An 18,493-nucleotide genomic window follows, 5' to 3' on the forward strand; every position below is an offset into this window, starting at 1 on the left:
TTGCCATCTGGGGGAGGGGATGGAGGGAGGGAGGGGAAAAGTCGGAACAGAAGTGAGAGCAAGGGATAATATTGTAAAAAAAATTACCCAGGCATGGGTTCTATCAATAAAAATATGTTGCTTAAAAAAAAAAGAAAGAAAGAAAAGAAAGAAAAAAAAGAAAGAAATTTATCTCACTTGTTTCTATGATGATCTCAGATTCTATCCCTGAGAATGGTCAGGCAAGGGAAGAATTCCTGGTTTGGAGAAATGAAGGAGTGGGGTAGAAGATGAGCTCCTTGAAGAAGTAAGGTCAAAATCATTTCAGTTATACACGGAGTTTCTGTGCCCTTACATAGGCAAGAGGCAAGAGATTAGTGTTTTGAGATCCTCAGAAAGCAAATGCTAAATATAATAGACACCCACAAAGATGTACAATTGGTCTTCTTGTCCTGCCTCTCCTCACACAAGTGTAAAACACTCTTTCCTCAAAAGGCACTTTCATCCATTTCCAGTGGTCACCATAATGATAACCATAATGGAAAAGGGTCGATGTGAGACCATGGGTGGAGTTAGGGAATGATACTTATTCTGCATGTGGGAAGTGGAATAAAGAAATGGAAATTTGCGACAAAGAGAGGAAAATCATAGAGAAAAAGAGGAGAGGTATAGAATGAGGTGAGAGAAATGCGAGAGAACAGGCATTACAGAAGGGAAGGGTGAAGAGAATGAAAAAGAAGTGAGTGAGAGAGTGCGAAAGAAAGATTAAAAAAATCTAGAGAGAAGGGGGAAGAAAGGAAGAAAAGAGGAGAAGGGGAGAAAAGGAGAAAGGGGAGAGAAGGGGGGGAAAGAGGGGAGAAGAGAGAGAGAAAGAAAGAAAGGAGAGAGAGAGAGAGAAAGAGAGAGAGAGAGAGAGAGAGAGAGAGAGAGAGAGAGAGAGAGAGAGAGAGATTGGTTTGAATTTCCCTTTTGGAAGGGGAGAGGCAACGCGTCAGGGCCAGAGTGATGGGAGGGTTTGGAGGAGGGCGTGTTTAGCCGCGGCGGCAGCAGGCTGGGCTCGGGGAGCAGAGTTGCACTTGGCCGGGACCGGAGCCGGAACGGGAGGAGGGAAGTGGAGGCGGCGGCGGTGTCTGTGGGCCAGGCGGGATCTCTGCAGTGACTGGCGGGCGTCAGGGGCAGCCAGGTCAGTGTGCACGCCGCTGGCGGGACTGGGCTGCAGAAGGGAAAGAGGTTTTGGCTTGGGGGTGCTGATGGGACAGCTCCAGGAAAGGTTCAGAGGACTGACTGGCAGAGGACCCCAGAAAAAAAACGTGAGGACATCGGATTGTGAGGCCGAGTTAGGGGCCCAAATGAGGAGTCTCTCTCTAAGCAGCCTCTGTTCCCCAACTCCAAACCCAATAGACTTAAGGTGGTAGGGACCAGAATAGCATCTCTGGCCCTTGACCGGAGCTCCGGAAAGCTGAAGGGGAGGGTCTTTCTATGAGCCACCCCTTCTCGAGGAGGGAAAAGTGTCACACATACACACATACAAACACACACGCACACACACGAATGAGCGGGAGCGCGCGCGCGAACACACACACACACACACACACACACACACACACACACTCTCCACTGAAGACCGCAAGACGGCGGGAACCTGCAACGGGTGGGGGGGATGGGGGTGAGGGGACGGGGAGAGGAGGAGTAGGAGGAAAAGAGGAGTGGGAGCAACCGAGGAATGAGTCTGAGCTACTGTAATGGAGGGGCTTCCCCCAGCTACTGCAAAGTTTCCTACCGACTTTGCTGTTGGACCCGAGCAGGAGTCCCTGAGATCTGGACATCTCTTGCAAGGGCTAGAGAACCTCATCTTTGGGCTTGCCGCGTCTGTCTCCGGGGAGATCTGTCTCTCCTCCACCTTTCAGCTAGATATATTTATCACGTTTTCCCCATTACCCCCCTCCTTGCACTTGACACAGAGTAAATTCTGCCTGCCTGCATAATGGCTCCCTGCCTGCTCAGGATACCCCCTGCAATCCATCCCAACCACCTTCAGAAGACACACCCTCTCTCCTTTCATCCTACCCCTTGCAAAATTCTTCCTTCATTTCTCAAGTCCACCCCCTCCTTCCCTCTTTCCCACCCACCATTTTCTTTCACCATAAAACAGCCCCTCTCTACTTCCCTCCAAAGATAATCCATTCCTCTCAACCTCCAGAACACTTCTCTGCCATATTCCACTGGGACACCTGATTTCAATCTAGATATACTAGACAGGGGAGGAAATCCTGAACAAGAAAATGTACTTGCCCCTTAAAGCTGGGGGGGGGGGGTACTAAAATCCAGAGTCAGTAAAGATATATTCCCCAACCCTGAAGACATACTCTTACCTCCAGGATAAATTCCACTTTCCCCTCCCCTCTTCTCTCTATTTTTACCTTGGAACCCCACCCTTAGCTCTGAATCCTAAATTGACCTAGAGTGGGAGGGGAGGGCATTCATGGACAGATACCCTTCTTGGTGGCTCTGCTCTTGCCTTTGGACTAGTATCTTATGGATGATGAGCAATAGTGGAATCTGGAAGATCTAGATTAAAGTCCCAATTCCACACTTCCTAGTTGTGTGATCTTAGGCAACTCATTTAATTTCTCTGAGCTTCACTCTTTACATCTGAAAAATTAAGATAACACTTGCACTACTTATCTCATAGAATTGTTGTGAGGAAAGCTTTTAGAAAAACTAGAAATTGGAGCTATTTTTTTAAATAAATATTTGAAGAGCCCCCTAGCAAAAAGGTATCAATGAAATACTTAGTGATCCTAGGTTGTAAAGAGCATTTGTGTGCATGTTTTGGAGTATGTAGGAAATCTCACTCCAAAGCAGAGCAACTTTTCCAGGCCTCGGCTTCCCCATCTGTAAAATCTTCATTTTACAGAATGAAAATTCTGTTGAATGATATAATTTCTAAGATCATTTCCAATTTCCAATCCTATGATTTAACCTAGGGTTATAAAATTTAGAGTTAAAAACAATTGAAATATCATTCTAGGCCAATTATTTTACATATGAGGAAGCCATGTCTTAAGAGGACAATTAATTTGTCCAAGGTCACAAAGGTAGTAAGTGACAGAGGAAGGGACACCTCCTAATCCTGCTGCCATCACCATCACTAACTCCCTTAGCTTCTGGGCTCTATTTGAGAGAATAATAGGATGAGAACTCTACATGAGAGGATAATGCCATGGGAGACCTAGTGGAATGGCCTTGTGTTGCTCAAATTGAGAGAATCAAGTCCAGATCTTGACCCTGACAGGTTCGAAAAAACCCAGGAGAGACAGTGAGAGGGGCCCCCTGGTGGCATCAAATATAAATGTGTATATATTGCTCTATGAAAACATATATATATACAAAAACCCTCAGACTCAAACATGGCCAGAGATTTATAGGGATTCATACATAGATTCACACATAATATATGTTCTCAGGCACACAAACACACAAATATATATAGAGAGATAGATAGATATTGATATTTACATACACAAAGACCCTTAAATACAGGCACACACACATGTAGCTATTGTAATAGTCATTCTGCTGGATCTTTACTATCATTTGCTTAGCTTTAAAGTGAGTATTTGACTGTCAGGAATGTTTATGTCCTACTCCAACCTCCCCCCCCCCTTCCTACTGCTGCTGCCACAATGAATGTTTGTCACTGGTTCACTAGCCCCTCAGGGTTTACTCCTTCAATGCTGCTGTACCCCATCTTATAATTAATGCAGAATTTCCTACTTTTCCTCCATATCCATCAGAGCTCTAGAACCCATTTTTCTGTATCTGCCTATGCCTTTATGTAATCCTCACATTTGTGTGAGTGTCTATGTGTATGTTTGTATGAGCATGTACATGACTGGGCATCTGTGGGAGAAGATATCAAGCACATATGTTTAGATGACTCTGTGGATGTACATGTGTATAAAGATGTGAGTGGAATGCTGCATCAATATTTTTACCCAGCCCTGAGTCTCTGTCCCTGATCAGAAAGATAGTATTTGGTGTGGCCAGCAATTACTAAAGAGACAGCAAGAGCCTACTGTAAGGATCCAGGATCTCCCTCATCAGTGATTTCAAAGATATCCTTCAGACTTCAGGCTGCTACTCAAACCCTGGCAGTTTCCCCTCTCCCTTGCCACCCTTGCAGTGACTCTGCCCCATAAGAGTATAATATCAGGACTTTGGAGTCAAAAGAGCCCCCAGAAATCATCTAGTCCAGTTCCCTTATTTTACAGATGGGGAATCTGTGACCCAGAGAGGGGAAACTGATCTGCCCAAAGTCACAAGATGAATCATGACAGAGCACAGTTCTCTTTCTCCTGTCCTCCCTCTAGAGTGAAAGCAAACAAGACTTCTGAAGACCCAGAAAAGAGAAAAAAGGTTTGGACACCTTGTTCCATATTTTCAGAACATGAGGAGACCTCAAAGCTCACATTGTAGACCTCCCCCCTCTTATAGGAATTCTAGTTACCCAGATGGGGGTCATCCAACCTCTTAGAAACTTCCAGGAACATGGAGTCCACTGACTCTCCAAGATCCCATTCTACCATAAGACATCTAATTGTTAAGGAATACATTGTATCTTTATACCTAGTTTAGATCTGTCTCCTTGTGGCTTCTCCCAATTTCTCTATGCCTTCAGGATCTAAGCAAAATGAATAGACTCTTCTGTAAAGATAGCTCTTCAGCTAGGGAAAAGACTGGAATGGCATATGTCATGCAGAAGAGATGTATATATGGGAGGATTCCAATAATAAATCATATTTCTGTAGCACTTACCACTAGAAAGAGCTTTCTCTTCATCACAACCTTGTAAGTTAGGAAGGAGAAGCACTGTTATCCCCATTTTGCAGATGAGGAATTTGAGAAGAAGCAACTGGATAAGAGTCATACAGGTAGTAAAGAGCAAAGTCAGAATTAAATTTCAAGTCCAGGGTCTTTTCTACTACACAGCTGTTTCCATGAACCCCAGGAAATGGTATATAGTCTGAGGTAGGAAGAACCATTTGGGTCCTCAATTGCTGATCTGAATCCCTCAATTGCTTGATACACTATTAAAAAGCATGAGACTTGAATACCAGAGATTTGGGTTTGGATCCCAAGACTGACAGCAATGTCCAGCTTAGGTTTGGATCTCAGTTCTTACCTCCCCCCTCCATCAGATCTCTAGAACCCATTTCCTGTATCTGCCTGTGCAGTTTTGCAATACACATCTGTGTGAGTTATCTTTGTACATGTTTGCATGATCATGTACATGACTGGGTCAGACTTAGTCTTTGGTAAGTTATTTTACTTCTTTGGGGACCAGTTTACTCATTTTTGAAATGAAGATAACAATCCTTATATTACCTATCTCACAAGGTTATTGTCATTTAAGGAAAGCACTTTGGCAAATCTTAAATTACTATAGAATTGGAGGTGGAAGTGATTATTATTTCTGAACTGTGTATTTCTGTGGAAAATGTCTTTTGCTACTCTATCTATTCCTCCTGCCCCAAAAAAACATTTGTACCTAACCAGGATAATTTTTCCTTTCTAGGTGGCAGTCCTACTACAAGCCTTGGATGCAAATTCTGCTGCTGGTTAGAGTGCATTAATTGAAGTAACTACCATGGACTTTGTTATGAAGCAAGCCCTTGGGGGTGAGTCATACAATTATAGAACACAAAATGACAATGTTGCAAAAGACTTTAAAATATAGATTGTAAGAGTTAAAGCGGGGAGGAGCTTCCAATATAGCCTGTTGAAGCTTCAAGGAATCTAGAAGCTGTTAAGGTCCCATTTAGGGTCTCTCACTTTATAGAGGGGAAACTGAGGCCCAAAGAACAAATGTGACTTGACCAAGAAATATAAAGCAATTAGTAGCAGAGCTAGATTAGAACACACATTATCTGACTTCTAGTCCTCCTAATCTATCTACTTGCTATCATAAAATATATAGAGATATGAGATATGTGGATATGTATATCCAATAAACATGTATTAAATACAAATCATATACTGGACATTATTCTGGGTGCTGGAGTTGAAACACTATCTTTGACTCAAGGAGTTTATGGGGGCAGGGAACAAAGGAACACTGCATGTAAATGAGGACAGTTTGGCATGACTTATTCTTAGTAAATCTATGTTGGCCCTTTGTGATTATTGAATTCTTTTCTAAATGTTCACAAACCATCTATTTAATAATCCAGACTTGATTTTTTTCCTGAAATGACCATCTGGTTTATTGTTCTGTAGCTACTGAAATCCACCATTTTCTCCAATTATTATAAAGCAAGGCCACATTTGCTCATCTCTACTGGCACCTCTCCCATTTTTCATGATTGCTCAAAGCTCATGAATAATGCTACCTTACATCTATAAATTCCTTCAGCCCTCTACAACATAACTCACCTGGGCCTGAAGGCTACAACACATTCAGAACTGTTGAATGCTTTCTTCTTATGTCCTCCTCTATCTTGGACTACAATTTCCTCCTTAGATTGTTTTGTTCAGGCTCTTATCATCTCTAGTCTGAAATACTTAAGTAGCCTTTTAACTGTTCTCCCTTCTTCTAGACTCCTCTTTCCTCATCCTCCACATAGTTACCAAAGTTATTTTCCTCCACTACTCAAACATTTTCCATGGCTCCCTTTTGCCTTGAAATGCAAACTCTTCAAATTTATATATAAAGCTTTTCACAATCTATCTTTCCAAATATTTCACTATCCCTCTTTTTAATTCATTTTACATTTATTCAATCAATAATTTACAATCATTTAAATGCAAAGACAAAAATTAAATAGTTCCTGCTTTTATACAGCTTAATTTCTGGCTGAAGTGAGAACATACCTATATATAGGTATATACAAAATAAATATCAGGTAATTTTTTTTGGTGAGAAAAACTCTAGCATGGAGGCTCTAGCAAGCTCTAGAGGGGAGGAGGGGCAGCTAGATGCTCAGTGAATAGAGCACAGTCCTGAAGTCAGGAGCACAGGAGTTCAAATCTGGTCTCAGACACTTAACACTTTCTAGCTGTGTGCTGGGCAAATCACTTAACCCCAATTACAAAACAATTGGAGGAGAGAGAGAGAGAGAGTTTTGAATGAAACTAGGCATTCCTATGAGGGAAAGGAAAGGAAAAAGTGAATTCCAGGTGGGAATGTTGAGATTAGGAAGGTGGACAACAAAAGTCTGGAGTCCCACACCAGTGTCACAAGGTGTCTCAAAAGAATTTGCAGGCTTGAACCCATCTCCTAGTCAAGGGGCAAAGTTTTATTGAAATATAACACCATTACAAAGTAGACTGAATTGTAAGGAATTCAGTAAAGAAACAGAAGCAAGGAGATACATTTATACAGCTTTCAATCATAGATATGATAATTCTGTGACTCGAGGGTAGGGTTAGGGAGTAATCTTCAGATGAAGTGATAGTGGTTTCCAAAATTTGATTATCACTGACCAGATCATCAGTCAGCAGTAAACTAAGAAGTAGTCTATTCAGAATCAGACAAACTAGGTGAGAAGTTTCCTGAGGCAAACTCTAATACCAAAAAATTTAGGATTTCCTGACTCACTGTCAGAACAGAGACCGCCCCCACCATCACCAAGGTCAGGGGACCACAAAATCATATTACATCAATGGGGACAGCTGGTGCAAAGGGAAGACTGCATTCCCTCTAAGGAGGCCTGCTTGCTACTTCACAAACTCAACATTCTATCTCCTATTACCAAGTTTTTTAACAGATTGGCTGGACATGTATTCCTTCTTCTTCTCCTCTGAGTATCTCTAGTTTTTTTCAAGGTTCAGCTAAAATGACAATCCTTATACAAAGCCTTTTTTGGAAACGATAATGCTTCTTGAACTACCCATGGCTTAGATCTATTGGGAATGCCATACAGAGAGGAGAGGAGGCAAGGGATGGCTATCATTAACAAAAGGCCTGGTATCCATATTCATTGATTCTGCCAAACTATTCCCTATAAAGTCTATACCCTATAAAAAGTGATATTCAAGGACCCTGTATATTATAGGGTAGCAATTCTCATTCCTATTTCAAGGATGAGGAATAGCTCCCTTTTTATAAGGTCTTTCATCCATGACCTATGAAAATTATATATACATGTCTCTTCTGTGAATTCCAGGGGACCAACAGAAATGCCCAGTGTGGGGCATACTTAATTGAATAGAACTTATAAATTGTGAGATATAGGAAAATGTGTGTGTGTGTGTGTGTGTGTGTGTGTGTGTAAAAGAGAGAGACTCTATTAAGATGTCATATTTTTGGTACTAGTTACAAATTGGACAATTTGATCTGTCACAGATTTTGATAATTGGAATGGACCTCAGTGGCCATCTAGTTAAATTCATATCCACAAAGGACTACTTAGTATAAAATCTTCAACAAGTGATTGTCCAATCTTTGCTTAAAGACTTTCAAGGAAGAACCTCCTACCAATTTTCTAGTCAATTCATTTCATTCCTGGACAGTTTTCATTTAGTTGTTTTTGTTTTCTGGTAATCAAGGCAGAATTTACTTCTTTGTAAGTTCCCTCCTGTGCTTTTGGTTCTGCCCTCTGGGGTTAAATAGAACAACTATAGTCCCTTCTCCACATAAGAGACTTCTTTTCAAATACTAGAAGACAGCTGTCATATCTCCACCCCACCTCATCTCCCCACTCTCGAGTCTTCTCTTCTCCATGCTCAACAAGGTGACATTAGCTTTTCTGATTGCCATACTACACTGCTGATTCATATTGAGATTACAATCCACTAAACCCCTCAGAGTGTTTTCAGAATATCTGTTGTCTATCCATGTTTCCCTCCTTCATACTTATGTAATTGTGAGGTTGTTCCCTGGTGCAAAACCTTACTTTTGTCCCTAATTGAACTTCATCTCAACTAGATTGAACCCAATGCTCTAGCCCAACAAGGTAACTTTGAATCCTGACTCTGCCATTCACTATGTTAGCTCTTTCTCCCAGCTCAGCTTGGTGTCTTTTACAAATTTGATGAGCATAACATCTATGCTTTTATTCAAGTCACTGACAAAAATGTTATACAGCATCAAGACAAACATGGATCCTCAATCAGTAGCCATTTTGCTTATAGATCAAAACTGGGAAGCAGCATTGTGTTGTGGATTTGAAGTCAGAAGATTTGACTACCTATGTGATCTTGAGTAAGTCACATCTTTCCACTGGACCTCAGTTTCTTCATCTATAAAATGAAGAGGTTGGAAGAGCTGATCTCAAAGGTCCTTTCCAGTTTTTTATCCCATGATCCACCTGATTGTTAATACTCTCTGTCCTCTGGAATTTCATATTTACTTATCCATGGATATGTTGTATTCCTCCTCTACCTCAACCGGAATATAAACTCCTTGAGAACAGGTATTGTTTCACTCTTGGCTTTCCACTCAAAGAACCTAGCATAGTATCGTGCAAAGAGTCACTTAATGTTTGTTAAATTGAGTTGAACTATTTTCTCTCCTTCCCAATTTGAAAACCATGCTTCTTGCTGGAAAAGATGTTAAAAGGTGAAGTCTTTGTTCAATTTCCTTATAATTTATTAGCATTATGCCATCTTCTATAAACATCCCTAAATACAGCATTTTTTCATCATTGTTAGTACTTTCTAGGTTTGAATCTTCCTAACCCTCTTTTTATCAATTCCCATGCAATAATGGAAACCTGGGCAAGAAAAGGGACCAAGCCCTTTGTGATATAATTGTAGAAAGATTCAAGTCAGGATAATTGAATTCAAGCCCCAAGTTCTTTGACATTGGGCAGGTTGGTCCCTTTCCTGTGCCTTAATTTCTTCATGAGAAAGTTGGTATGGATAATGTCTAAAGACCTTTCCAGCTCTGTCAATAATTCTCTAAATCTATTTCTTTGTGAATTAGAATATGTGTAACTACTGTCATTTTGATAGCCATTTTCCTTATTGACTGGCTCATGATGCTTTTAACTATGGCCCCTTCTCTCTTTCTCTCTTCTCCTGCCACCAAACCTTACCTGACTTGGCCTGATCGGTTCTGAATGTCTCCTCAATTTACCCAAAACAGAAATTTGACAGGTTTTTTTTTCCTTTAAAAGCAAGAAGGTAAAATACAACAAAAATGCTGAGCACAGAACTACCATTTTACTGAGCCCAGTAACCACAGCATAACAGCATTTCAGGGCTTTAAGGGACCTTAGAACATAAAATATCAAAATAGAAGAGTACTCAGAGATCACCTTATTTAACACTTTAAAGATGATGAAACTGAGGGCTATAGTATAATGGTAGTAATGGCAGTAATTGAACCCACGTTTTCTGACAAGTTCAATATTCTCTCTACTCCAGTGGGTTGCCATTCCCTCCTCCTCTAATTCCATACATAAGACCATTCCTATTCATTCCAAATTTGGAACTGTCCCTGATTCGTGGCCATCTGCCATCTTATTTTAAGGGAATCCCTACCTCCCACCCTCAGCATTCTTCCCCTAATCCCAGCAATCATTCAACTTTCAGGTTCCATTTACCATTCAAAGCTAATGCCTTCCTAGTCGTTCACATTTCCTTCAAGAGCCAAATCTAAAAATTATCACAATTCAGTCCTCCAAAGCTGATTTGTCATGATTTATCTCACTCTACCTGAAAATTTCTTACAAAATTAAATAAAATCCCACATGTACACATACATGCTGAAACAGTCATATTTATATTCAGTTCCTACTGATTACATGTTTTTTGGTCCATAAATGGAATAAGCTGCCTTAGAAAGTGGTAAAGGATAGAATAATGATTGGAAGATCTTCTGGTGAAGTCTTGATGGTAAATTTTCAGGAATAGAGATATTACTGTTCAGATGGAAATTGAATTAGATGACTATTAGATTGATCGCAATACTTGGTTCTGTGATTCTATTTTTGTACTTATATTTAATAAATCTAAAGTTGTCTAAGTTTGAGAGCTCTCTATAGTCTGATTCTTAAGAGAGTTCCCTCTTTTTCCCCTCATTAGAATAATTCATGATTATACTGTTATAATCCAATTACTGAAAATCTCTCACCCTTCTTTATACAGCCTCATATCTATCATTCCTCAGACTTTTTAAAAATGCTGTACAGCTATGAAGAATATTCTCTTCACTTTTACAAATTCTAAAATGACAGGGTCATTCCCTTCCAAATTTCTATCATTCTCACTCCTCCAGCCAATTTCTCTTTGTGGGTCAGAATTTTTTTTCCTATAACAGTTGCTCCTCTCTTTGTCTCTTCCACCCTCCGAACCTACTATGATATCTTCTAACTGACTGGGGAATCTATAATACATGTTCACAAGGATATCACTTCTGTTTTCTCTCTTTTTCCTCTCCTGAAATAAAATGCCTTCTCCCTTCAGGTTCAAGAATCTTTTTCATATAGATGTACAATTTTTCCTAACACATGCAGTATATGTCTCTTCCTTCTATTGGATCTGCTTTATGAAACTTCTCTCTGTTTCTTTCCTTCTTCCATCTATTCCTCCCTCTGTCCTTCATTGGACCTTTTCCTCTTTCCCTATCTTTCTTCTTTCATCCTTCCATTCCTCTATTCCTTGTTCCTCTTTTGTCCATCCTTCCCTTTAAACCTTTTCCCATACCTTCCTTCACGTTTCTTTCTAATCTTTTTCCCTTCCATTGCTCTTTCTAGCTATCCCTCTCATTGCCCTTCTGTCCTTCTCTTGTTGTCCTTCTCACTTGTTGTTCCTCCATTCCTTCTTCCTTTCTCCTCTCCCATGTTCACTCCTGCTCTCTCTTCCCTTGGATTAATTCTAAGTCTTCTTTCCTGCTCCTCCACAGGGGCCACCAAAGACATGGGAAAGATGTTGGGGGGTGAGGAGGAGAAGGATCCAGATGCCCAGAAGAAGGAAGAAGAACGGCAGGAGGCCCTCAGACAACAGGAGGAGGAACGCAAAGCCAAGCATGCTCGCATGGAGGCAGAGCGGGAAAAGGTCCGGCAGCAAATTCGAGACAAGGTTAGTCTGTCCTTCCCACTTCCTTTCCCTTCTCTTCCCCAGGTATTGTCTTTAATAACAATCACCATCCCTCATATCAGTTCTAGCACTTTTTAGTTGGCAAAGTGCTCGTTTGATCTTCACCAAAAAAAAAAAAAAAAAAAAAAAAACTGATGCAGGGTCAATATTAGTATTCCCATTTTATAGATATAGAAACTGAGGGTCACAGAGGGGATTAAATTTTTTCAAGGTCATATTATTAGCAGTAATTATCAGAACAGGATTAGCATCATATTCCATTGCTCTTTTACATAAACTGGGCTGGTTCCATGATTGTTGGGAAGAGGACATTATATATCCTCCCAGCACGGTCCACTCCCTTCTCACCCCTGTGCCTGATTATTCCTGGGGCAACATAGCCTCCTATGGAAGGTCCTTGGAGAGCAGGTCCCTAGAGGACAGAGACTTGTAGACACCTCTTAGGCTGGAAAACATCACACCCCTTCCCCCATCAAAGCTAAGGCTTCCTCTTGATTGTGAGATGCAAGATCCTGAGTGGGAATCCTGCCCCTACCACTTACCACCCCTGCCACTGACTTTGTCTGGATCTCAGTTCCCTCCACTGTAAAACAAAAGGATGAAGCTAAATGGTCTCTAAGTTCCCTTCCAATCCCTATTATCCTAATAACTAAGCCAGATTGCCAAGGGCAAAGACACAGGTGATTGGAAGAGGTGAAAATGAGCACGCAGTGGGGAATGGAGGCCCTCATCACTGGGCTTCCCCTTTGCCTCTTCTTCCTCCCTCTACAGTATGGCCTGAAGAAGAAGGAAGAGAAGGAGGCTGAAGAGAAGGCTGCCTTGGAGCAGCCATGTGAGGGCAGCCTGACCCGCCCCAAGAAAGCCATTCCAGCCGGTTGTGGGGATGAGGAGGAGGAGGAGGAAGAGAGCATCCTGGACACCGTTCTCAAGTACCTACCTGGGCCTCTCCAGGACATGTTCAAGAAGTAACCCTGGCCCAACTCCATCCCATTCTCAACAGTCCCACTTTTGTTTTTAATTCATTTTTTTCCACTTTCCATTCAGTATGAATTTTGAAGGGCAAACCTCATTTGACCTCACCCCCCCACCTCCACCCCTCATGGACTGTGGGACCCAAGCCCCTCATCTTTGGCCGGAAACTCCCAGGGCTCCCCACCCTGTTCAGTACTGTCCCCTGACCCACAGTGCCCTGGGCCTCTTGAGAAGCCCTAGGGAAAGGAGGCTGCTGGCCTGGGCTGAGGGCCAGAAACTAGGACCAAACCATTGATGACCTCAGGAGAGGCCCGGGATGTGCTGAAGTGGGAGGAAAGGCCTGACCACTGAGTCCCACATGCACACACTCCTCCCGAACCTCTTCCTACCAGGAACATTCCTCATGCCTCGAGCATGATCTCCACTGCCACAGAGAGGGGAGGGCAGGCCAGTGGGCCCTAGGGGAAGGACTCAGAGGAGAGGAGGATCAGGTTGCCTATTCTTCCTCCTCTACTCCCCTAGAGATCACTGGAGCTCTAAGCCCCGTTCCCCAACCCCAATGGGTCAAAACTCCCAACACATTCCAGCCCCGCCCAATAGAGCACAAAGATGAGGGGCAAGGGCCAGCTCTGGACCCTTCGATAGGGAGCCCATCAGCCAATTCCAGAAAAAAGTGGAGCAGATTTCTGCTCCTTGATATCTTCCTAGGCCTCCCCAATCTCACTTCAATATTAGGGACTCAGCCCACTATGGTAAGAACAGCCCCTCCCAGCCTCATCCCTCCCTGTTCCTGGCTAGACCTGGGAGTCGCAAGGAAGATCATTTGGTTGTGGGAGGTATCATTAGAGTCTCTTAGTCCCCAGCCCTGTCATCACTGACCTGCATAGGCCCAGAAGTACAGGAGTATCAGAAGGGCCTGTGCCCTAACCAAAGGGGTATTCTGGAGTGTTGAAGGGTCACGCAGGGTCTTACCAGCAAGGTTGACTCCCATTCTCACAAATATGGCAGCCTGTCCTTTCCCCTGTCAGTGAAGCAGATCTTTCCACAGGGCACTAAAAGGTTGTCCCTGTGACATCACTGTACCCCGGGAAGCCTCTGCCTTCCCCTCACATCCTAATGGCCACTGTGGAGCCTGATCCCTTCTCTCCTAAAAAGACATGCTGGGTCCCAGCCCACAGTCCTCCCCCAATAGGGCAGCCCCTTCCAAATCTATATCAATCTCTGGAGCCATCGGGCAGCATCAATCCTCAGCCAGAGAATACCCAGTGGAGAGGAGATGCTGCTCCCATTCCTCCCCCCACCCCCAGCCCATCCAGGCGCTTCCAGGGCCCTGAGCGGAAACCATGTCCCCCAGAAGGGCTCCCTATAAGCGGGGCTCAGGCTAAGGCACCGAGGGCAAGCTCACCTAGTCTTGCCCTGGTCCTGTGAGGAAAATCAGCCCCAGCTGAACTGCTGCCTTCTCATTCCGGCTGAGGATCTGTCTGCCCATATGCTAAGCCCCAAAGCAGGCATCTGTCCGTCCATCTATCAGTCTGTCTTGTGGCCAGGAAAAATTTCTCCTCTCAGATGCGCCGAGGAAACCCCCTCCCTAACATTCCCCCCCATGCCCTTACCCACCATTCTGAGGACTCCCGGGGCAGGGAGGCTGGGAGCGGGAAAGTGTGGACGAATGGGGGCGGGCACAAGATGGATATGTCTCTAGTTGGGCGGTGTGAATGTACGTGTTATAAATATGGATGTGTATGGATGTGTCAAAGATGGCCTGTGTGTTTGGGAGACAATTCTTTGTGTATTAGAGAAGCCTTTAGAGACTACAAGAATGCTAGGGATCCGAATATGTATATATAGAGACTGTGTGGGTGGGTGTTTTAGAAAGGGTGTGCTAGGAATTGTGTGTCTGTATCACAGACCATCTATATTAGAGGGACACATGTGTGTGTTAGAGATCATATGTTAAAAGGGTATTGTTAGAGGATGTTTGTGTGTTATTACAGGCGTGTGAGTGTGTGTGTGTGTGTGTGTGTGTGTAAACGCATGTGTGACACTCTGCAGGCTGCCTGGGTGACTTCGAGTGCTAGCAGGACTGGGAAATATCTCCCCCCTCTCAGACCGGCCATCCCCTGCCCACTGCCATACCCGGAGCAGATGTGAGAGGAGACATTTTTCCTACAGCCCAAGACCCTCCTCCTTTCCCCTAGGCTCCCAGAGCCAAGCCTTGACCGCCCTCCTCCCTCACTGGATGTGATGGGGAGAATCCTGTTTGGGTCCTGGGAAGCACTGGGCGGCTCAGACTGGTCTGGGCAGCCTCAGGAACAGGACTGCCCTTTGTCCCTCTATCAGAGAAGCCATGCTGGTTACGGGGTGGGAGAGGGAGATGCCTCAAAGAGGGTTGCTACGCCCGCCCCTCACCACCCCACCGCCACCACCACCACTTTTCACCATCGCCCCAGTTTACAAACTGGGGTGTTTCATTTTAGAGAATTTTTCTTTTAATTTCAAAAGAGAAAGCAGCTCACGTCGTGTCTTCTCTGTCCGTTTCCAATAGTTAAAGCCATATCAGTTAGACTGCAATACTTTAAAGCTGAGGGGGAAAAAACCATAGATTTAAGAAAACCAGAAAGGGAGTTTTGTTCATCCCCTCTATCCTGGGGTGATCTGTCTCTCCAGCCTCCAGGTGTTCCTTCCCCCCGACTCCCGAATCTTCCCCCTGCCTCTTTGTGCCCCAATCTCTGGCCCCTAGGGTCATGTACTTGTGAGTGTGTCCATGTATGTCTCTGTAATGGGGGACACCTAACCCCCTCAACTACTGTATCACCCCATTGTTGTCTCTGCTTGTCCATGGTCATTAGAGTAAGATGGTTACCCTGCAAGGTCTTATGGGGCCAAGAGGTGAAGGGTAAGCTGGGGATAAAGGGGAGCTGAACAGAAACTGGATAGACCTTGAGCCATTTACCTCTCTTGAGAGAAAGCTAATGATTCTTGTCATCTGTCATCATCACAAGTTCCAGGGAGCAATATCAGAGGTTCCTTTGACTTCTGGGGACCAACCCCAATGTATGTATCTTCAGGAAAAGAAAGAGGATTGGGAATTCCCAGCCAAACATAGGATCTACAGACATGCAGGGAGATGCCCAATTACAAGAGGTCTAAAGACCCACAAAGGAATTCCCAGACACACAAGGGGTCTGTAGAAATACAAAGGAATTCCCAGTTGTACATGTGAAGAGAATCCAAGTCACATAAGGAGTTGACTGACATATATGGGGATTCCCAGGAGTACAAATGGGTTTGAAATAAGAATGGGGGGGGGGGGAGGGAGAGAAGAACTTGAAGAGAAAAAAAAGGTCTGCAAACATATGTAAAGAATTTCTGGGTTCAGAAAAGCTTAGTGGAAGGGATCCCTAGGCCCTTTAGCTGCTAGGGCCTTCCACTTTGGAGGGGACTATCTAGACTCCCAAAGTACTCCCCTTCTCCCCTCCAGGGCACCAGACTGCTCAGAGATAACTGGAATTGGGCCCTTGAAGGTAACATTCTCCACTAAGACCTTTCCACATACATACTAGACCTCCTACAAGTTCAGGACTTAACCACTAGCTGCTCTGGGAGGCCCCATCACCCCCAAGGTGCTGGCTTCCTTGGGGACCACTCCTGAGAAACAGAAGAAAAGGGAACGATACACTCTGGGGGACTGTTCCCACAGGGTAGAAAAGTGTAACTAATTCCTGTCAAGCTCTGTCCGATCCTCGCTCCCCCAGTGGGCAAATCGAGGGGGATCTGGAGATGATGTACCGTGTGCACAGCAATGGCCACTGGGGAAGGGGTGCCGGGCGTAGGAGCTCAGTGAGGAGACATTGTTCGGTGCATGAGATAAGAAATGTGATGTATGTGTCTGTCACTCTCTCCGACCACACGGCTGATTGTAGCACTACCTAGAGAAGGCCCGTGATGCGGTGGAAGGGGAGTGATATATGGAGCGCGGTCTGAGAGGTTCTCATTCAGTGCAGGGACCAGAGGATTGATGGGTAGGGGGTGGGAGACCCAGGCTAGCGGGGGTGGGGTGAGTTCGTGGCACACTGTTGGGGGGCAGGGACTAGCTTGACACAAACTGATTGTAGCTTCCCTGCACAGATGAGTAATGAGGCAGAATCTGCTGACAGGGCATCGTATAGGTAAATGGGAAAAGAGAAAGAGAAGATGTGCCGCCATCCATGGAAATCTGTGGGCACTTGATAATGGAGAACGTGCAATATGCAGAATCCCCATCTGGGAAAGCTCATCAGGGATTCAGGAACCAAGAAGCGCTAGCAGAAGGGGAGGTAGAGATAGTATGTTTGCAGGGAGGAGATGTGTTCAGAGCAGTGCAAAGGCAGAACCTGAGGGAAAGCCCTCGCCCACCCTCCTTCCCAGGCCAACAACAGTCAGTTGAGAAGGACAAACAAAGGCCATCTTTGCTCCAACCCCCCAGACCTCCCACGGGTTCTTATCCGAAAGTTGCCATATCCTGGAAATGCAGGATCCCAATGCCATACTTCCTTAGGCAATAAACCTGCCCCTGGCAACCTGGTTCGTGAGATCCAATACAGAGAGACAAGAGACAGAACAGCTAGGCTGATACCATACCCTGCCCTTAATCCAGATGGAGACTCACTTCTCTAGGACTAAGTGGCTTGTGAGTGGCTCTGGCTCCAGGAACCTGGGAAGAAAAAGGGAGCTCTCAGGAGACAGTTTTATAGGCAGGCATAGCCTCTCTATTCATTGGATCCATCTGGAAGCTGGGGGCAGGAACCTATCCCTCCATATCTAGACCCTCTACCTCCACCTTCCCCAGAGGCCCCATAGCCTTGATCCCGGGGGGAAGAAGTGGGGGGTGGGGGGCCCTTAGGCCAGGCCGAGTGACCATCTTGCTTTCCATCAACCTCAGAGACAATCCAATCCCCACTCCTCTTGTGTGTAATTGTGTCCTTGTGGCCCCGCATACCCTGAATGTGTCAGTGCCTGGGGGGAGGAGGGCTCTCTCCCACCCCCTGAATCTGACCTAAAGCCATGGCTGCCGCTCCCCCCATCCCCAATCCCAACTTTGTATGACGCAAAAAGCTAACTACGGATGTACAAAATCAACTGCGACCAAGAAAAGACATTGTACAGCTCTCCATCTGACTGTCTCCGTCTATTCTCTGATGATGGGAAATGGGGGTGGGAGGTGGGCATGGTCACTTAAGACAAGATTGAAAGTGGTGAGGGAGGAGGGCACATATTCCCCAGATAAGGAAGAAACCTCAGGAAGTGATTAAAAAGTTAAAAAGAAATTCTCCAAGACAGCAAGAGTAATAGACCATCAAATCTGAAACCAAATGGTTGTCATAGATGTGACTCACATTGCTGTTAGGGCCATTCAGTACAACCTGCATCTCAACAAAAATGTGCCTCTACAACATACAATATAGTTAAATATAGTACAATATAGTTAAATTTTCTCATTATTGTTATAGTAGTACTA

The 18,493-nt window shown here is 44.3% G+C and overlaps 1 protein-coding gene across 2 annotated transcripts in view; it reads left to right on the plus strand.

The window, feature by feature from the left end:
• Positions 1-18,148, plus strand: part of CPLX2 (complexin 2) — an 84,867-nt gene extending 66,719 nt beyond the window's left edge. Inside the window, exons 1-4 of one of the 2 annotated variants that reach the window (XM_031953716.1) lie at positions 1,018-1,162; positions 5,558-5,660; positions 11,831-12,006; positions 12,796-18,148. In XM_031953716.1, the coding sequence (XP_031809576.1) occupies positions 5,630-5,660; positions 11,831-12,006; positions 12,796-12,993 (405 nt within the window). In that variant the 5' untranslated portion in view covers positions 1,018-1,162; positions 5,558-5,629 and the 3' untranslated portion in view covers positions 12,994-18,148. Of the gene's footprint in view, positions 1-1,017; positions 1,163-5,557; positions 5,661-11,830; positions 12,007-12,795 lie in introns of those variants that run through there. The other variant, XM_031953717.1, reaches the window with a different exon arrangement.
• Positions 18,149-18,493: the final 345 nt, after the last annotated feature.

The sequence above is a fragment of the Sarcophilus harrisii genome, chromosome 2 (assembly GCF_902635505.1).
Source record: "Sarcophilus harrisii chromosome 2, mSarHar1.11, whole genome shotgun sequence".
NCBI classification, from domain to species: Eukaryota; Metazoa; Chordata; class Mammalia; order Dasyuromorphia; family Dasyuridae; genus Sarcophilus; species Sarcophilus harrisii.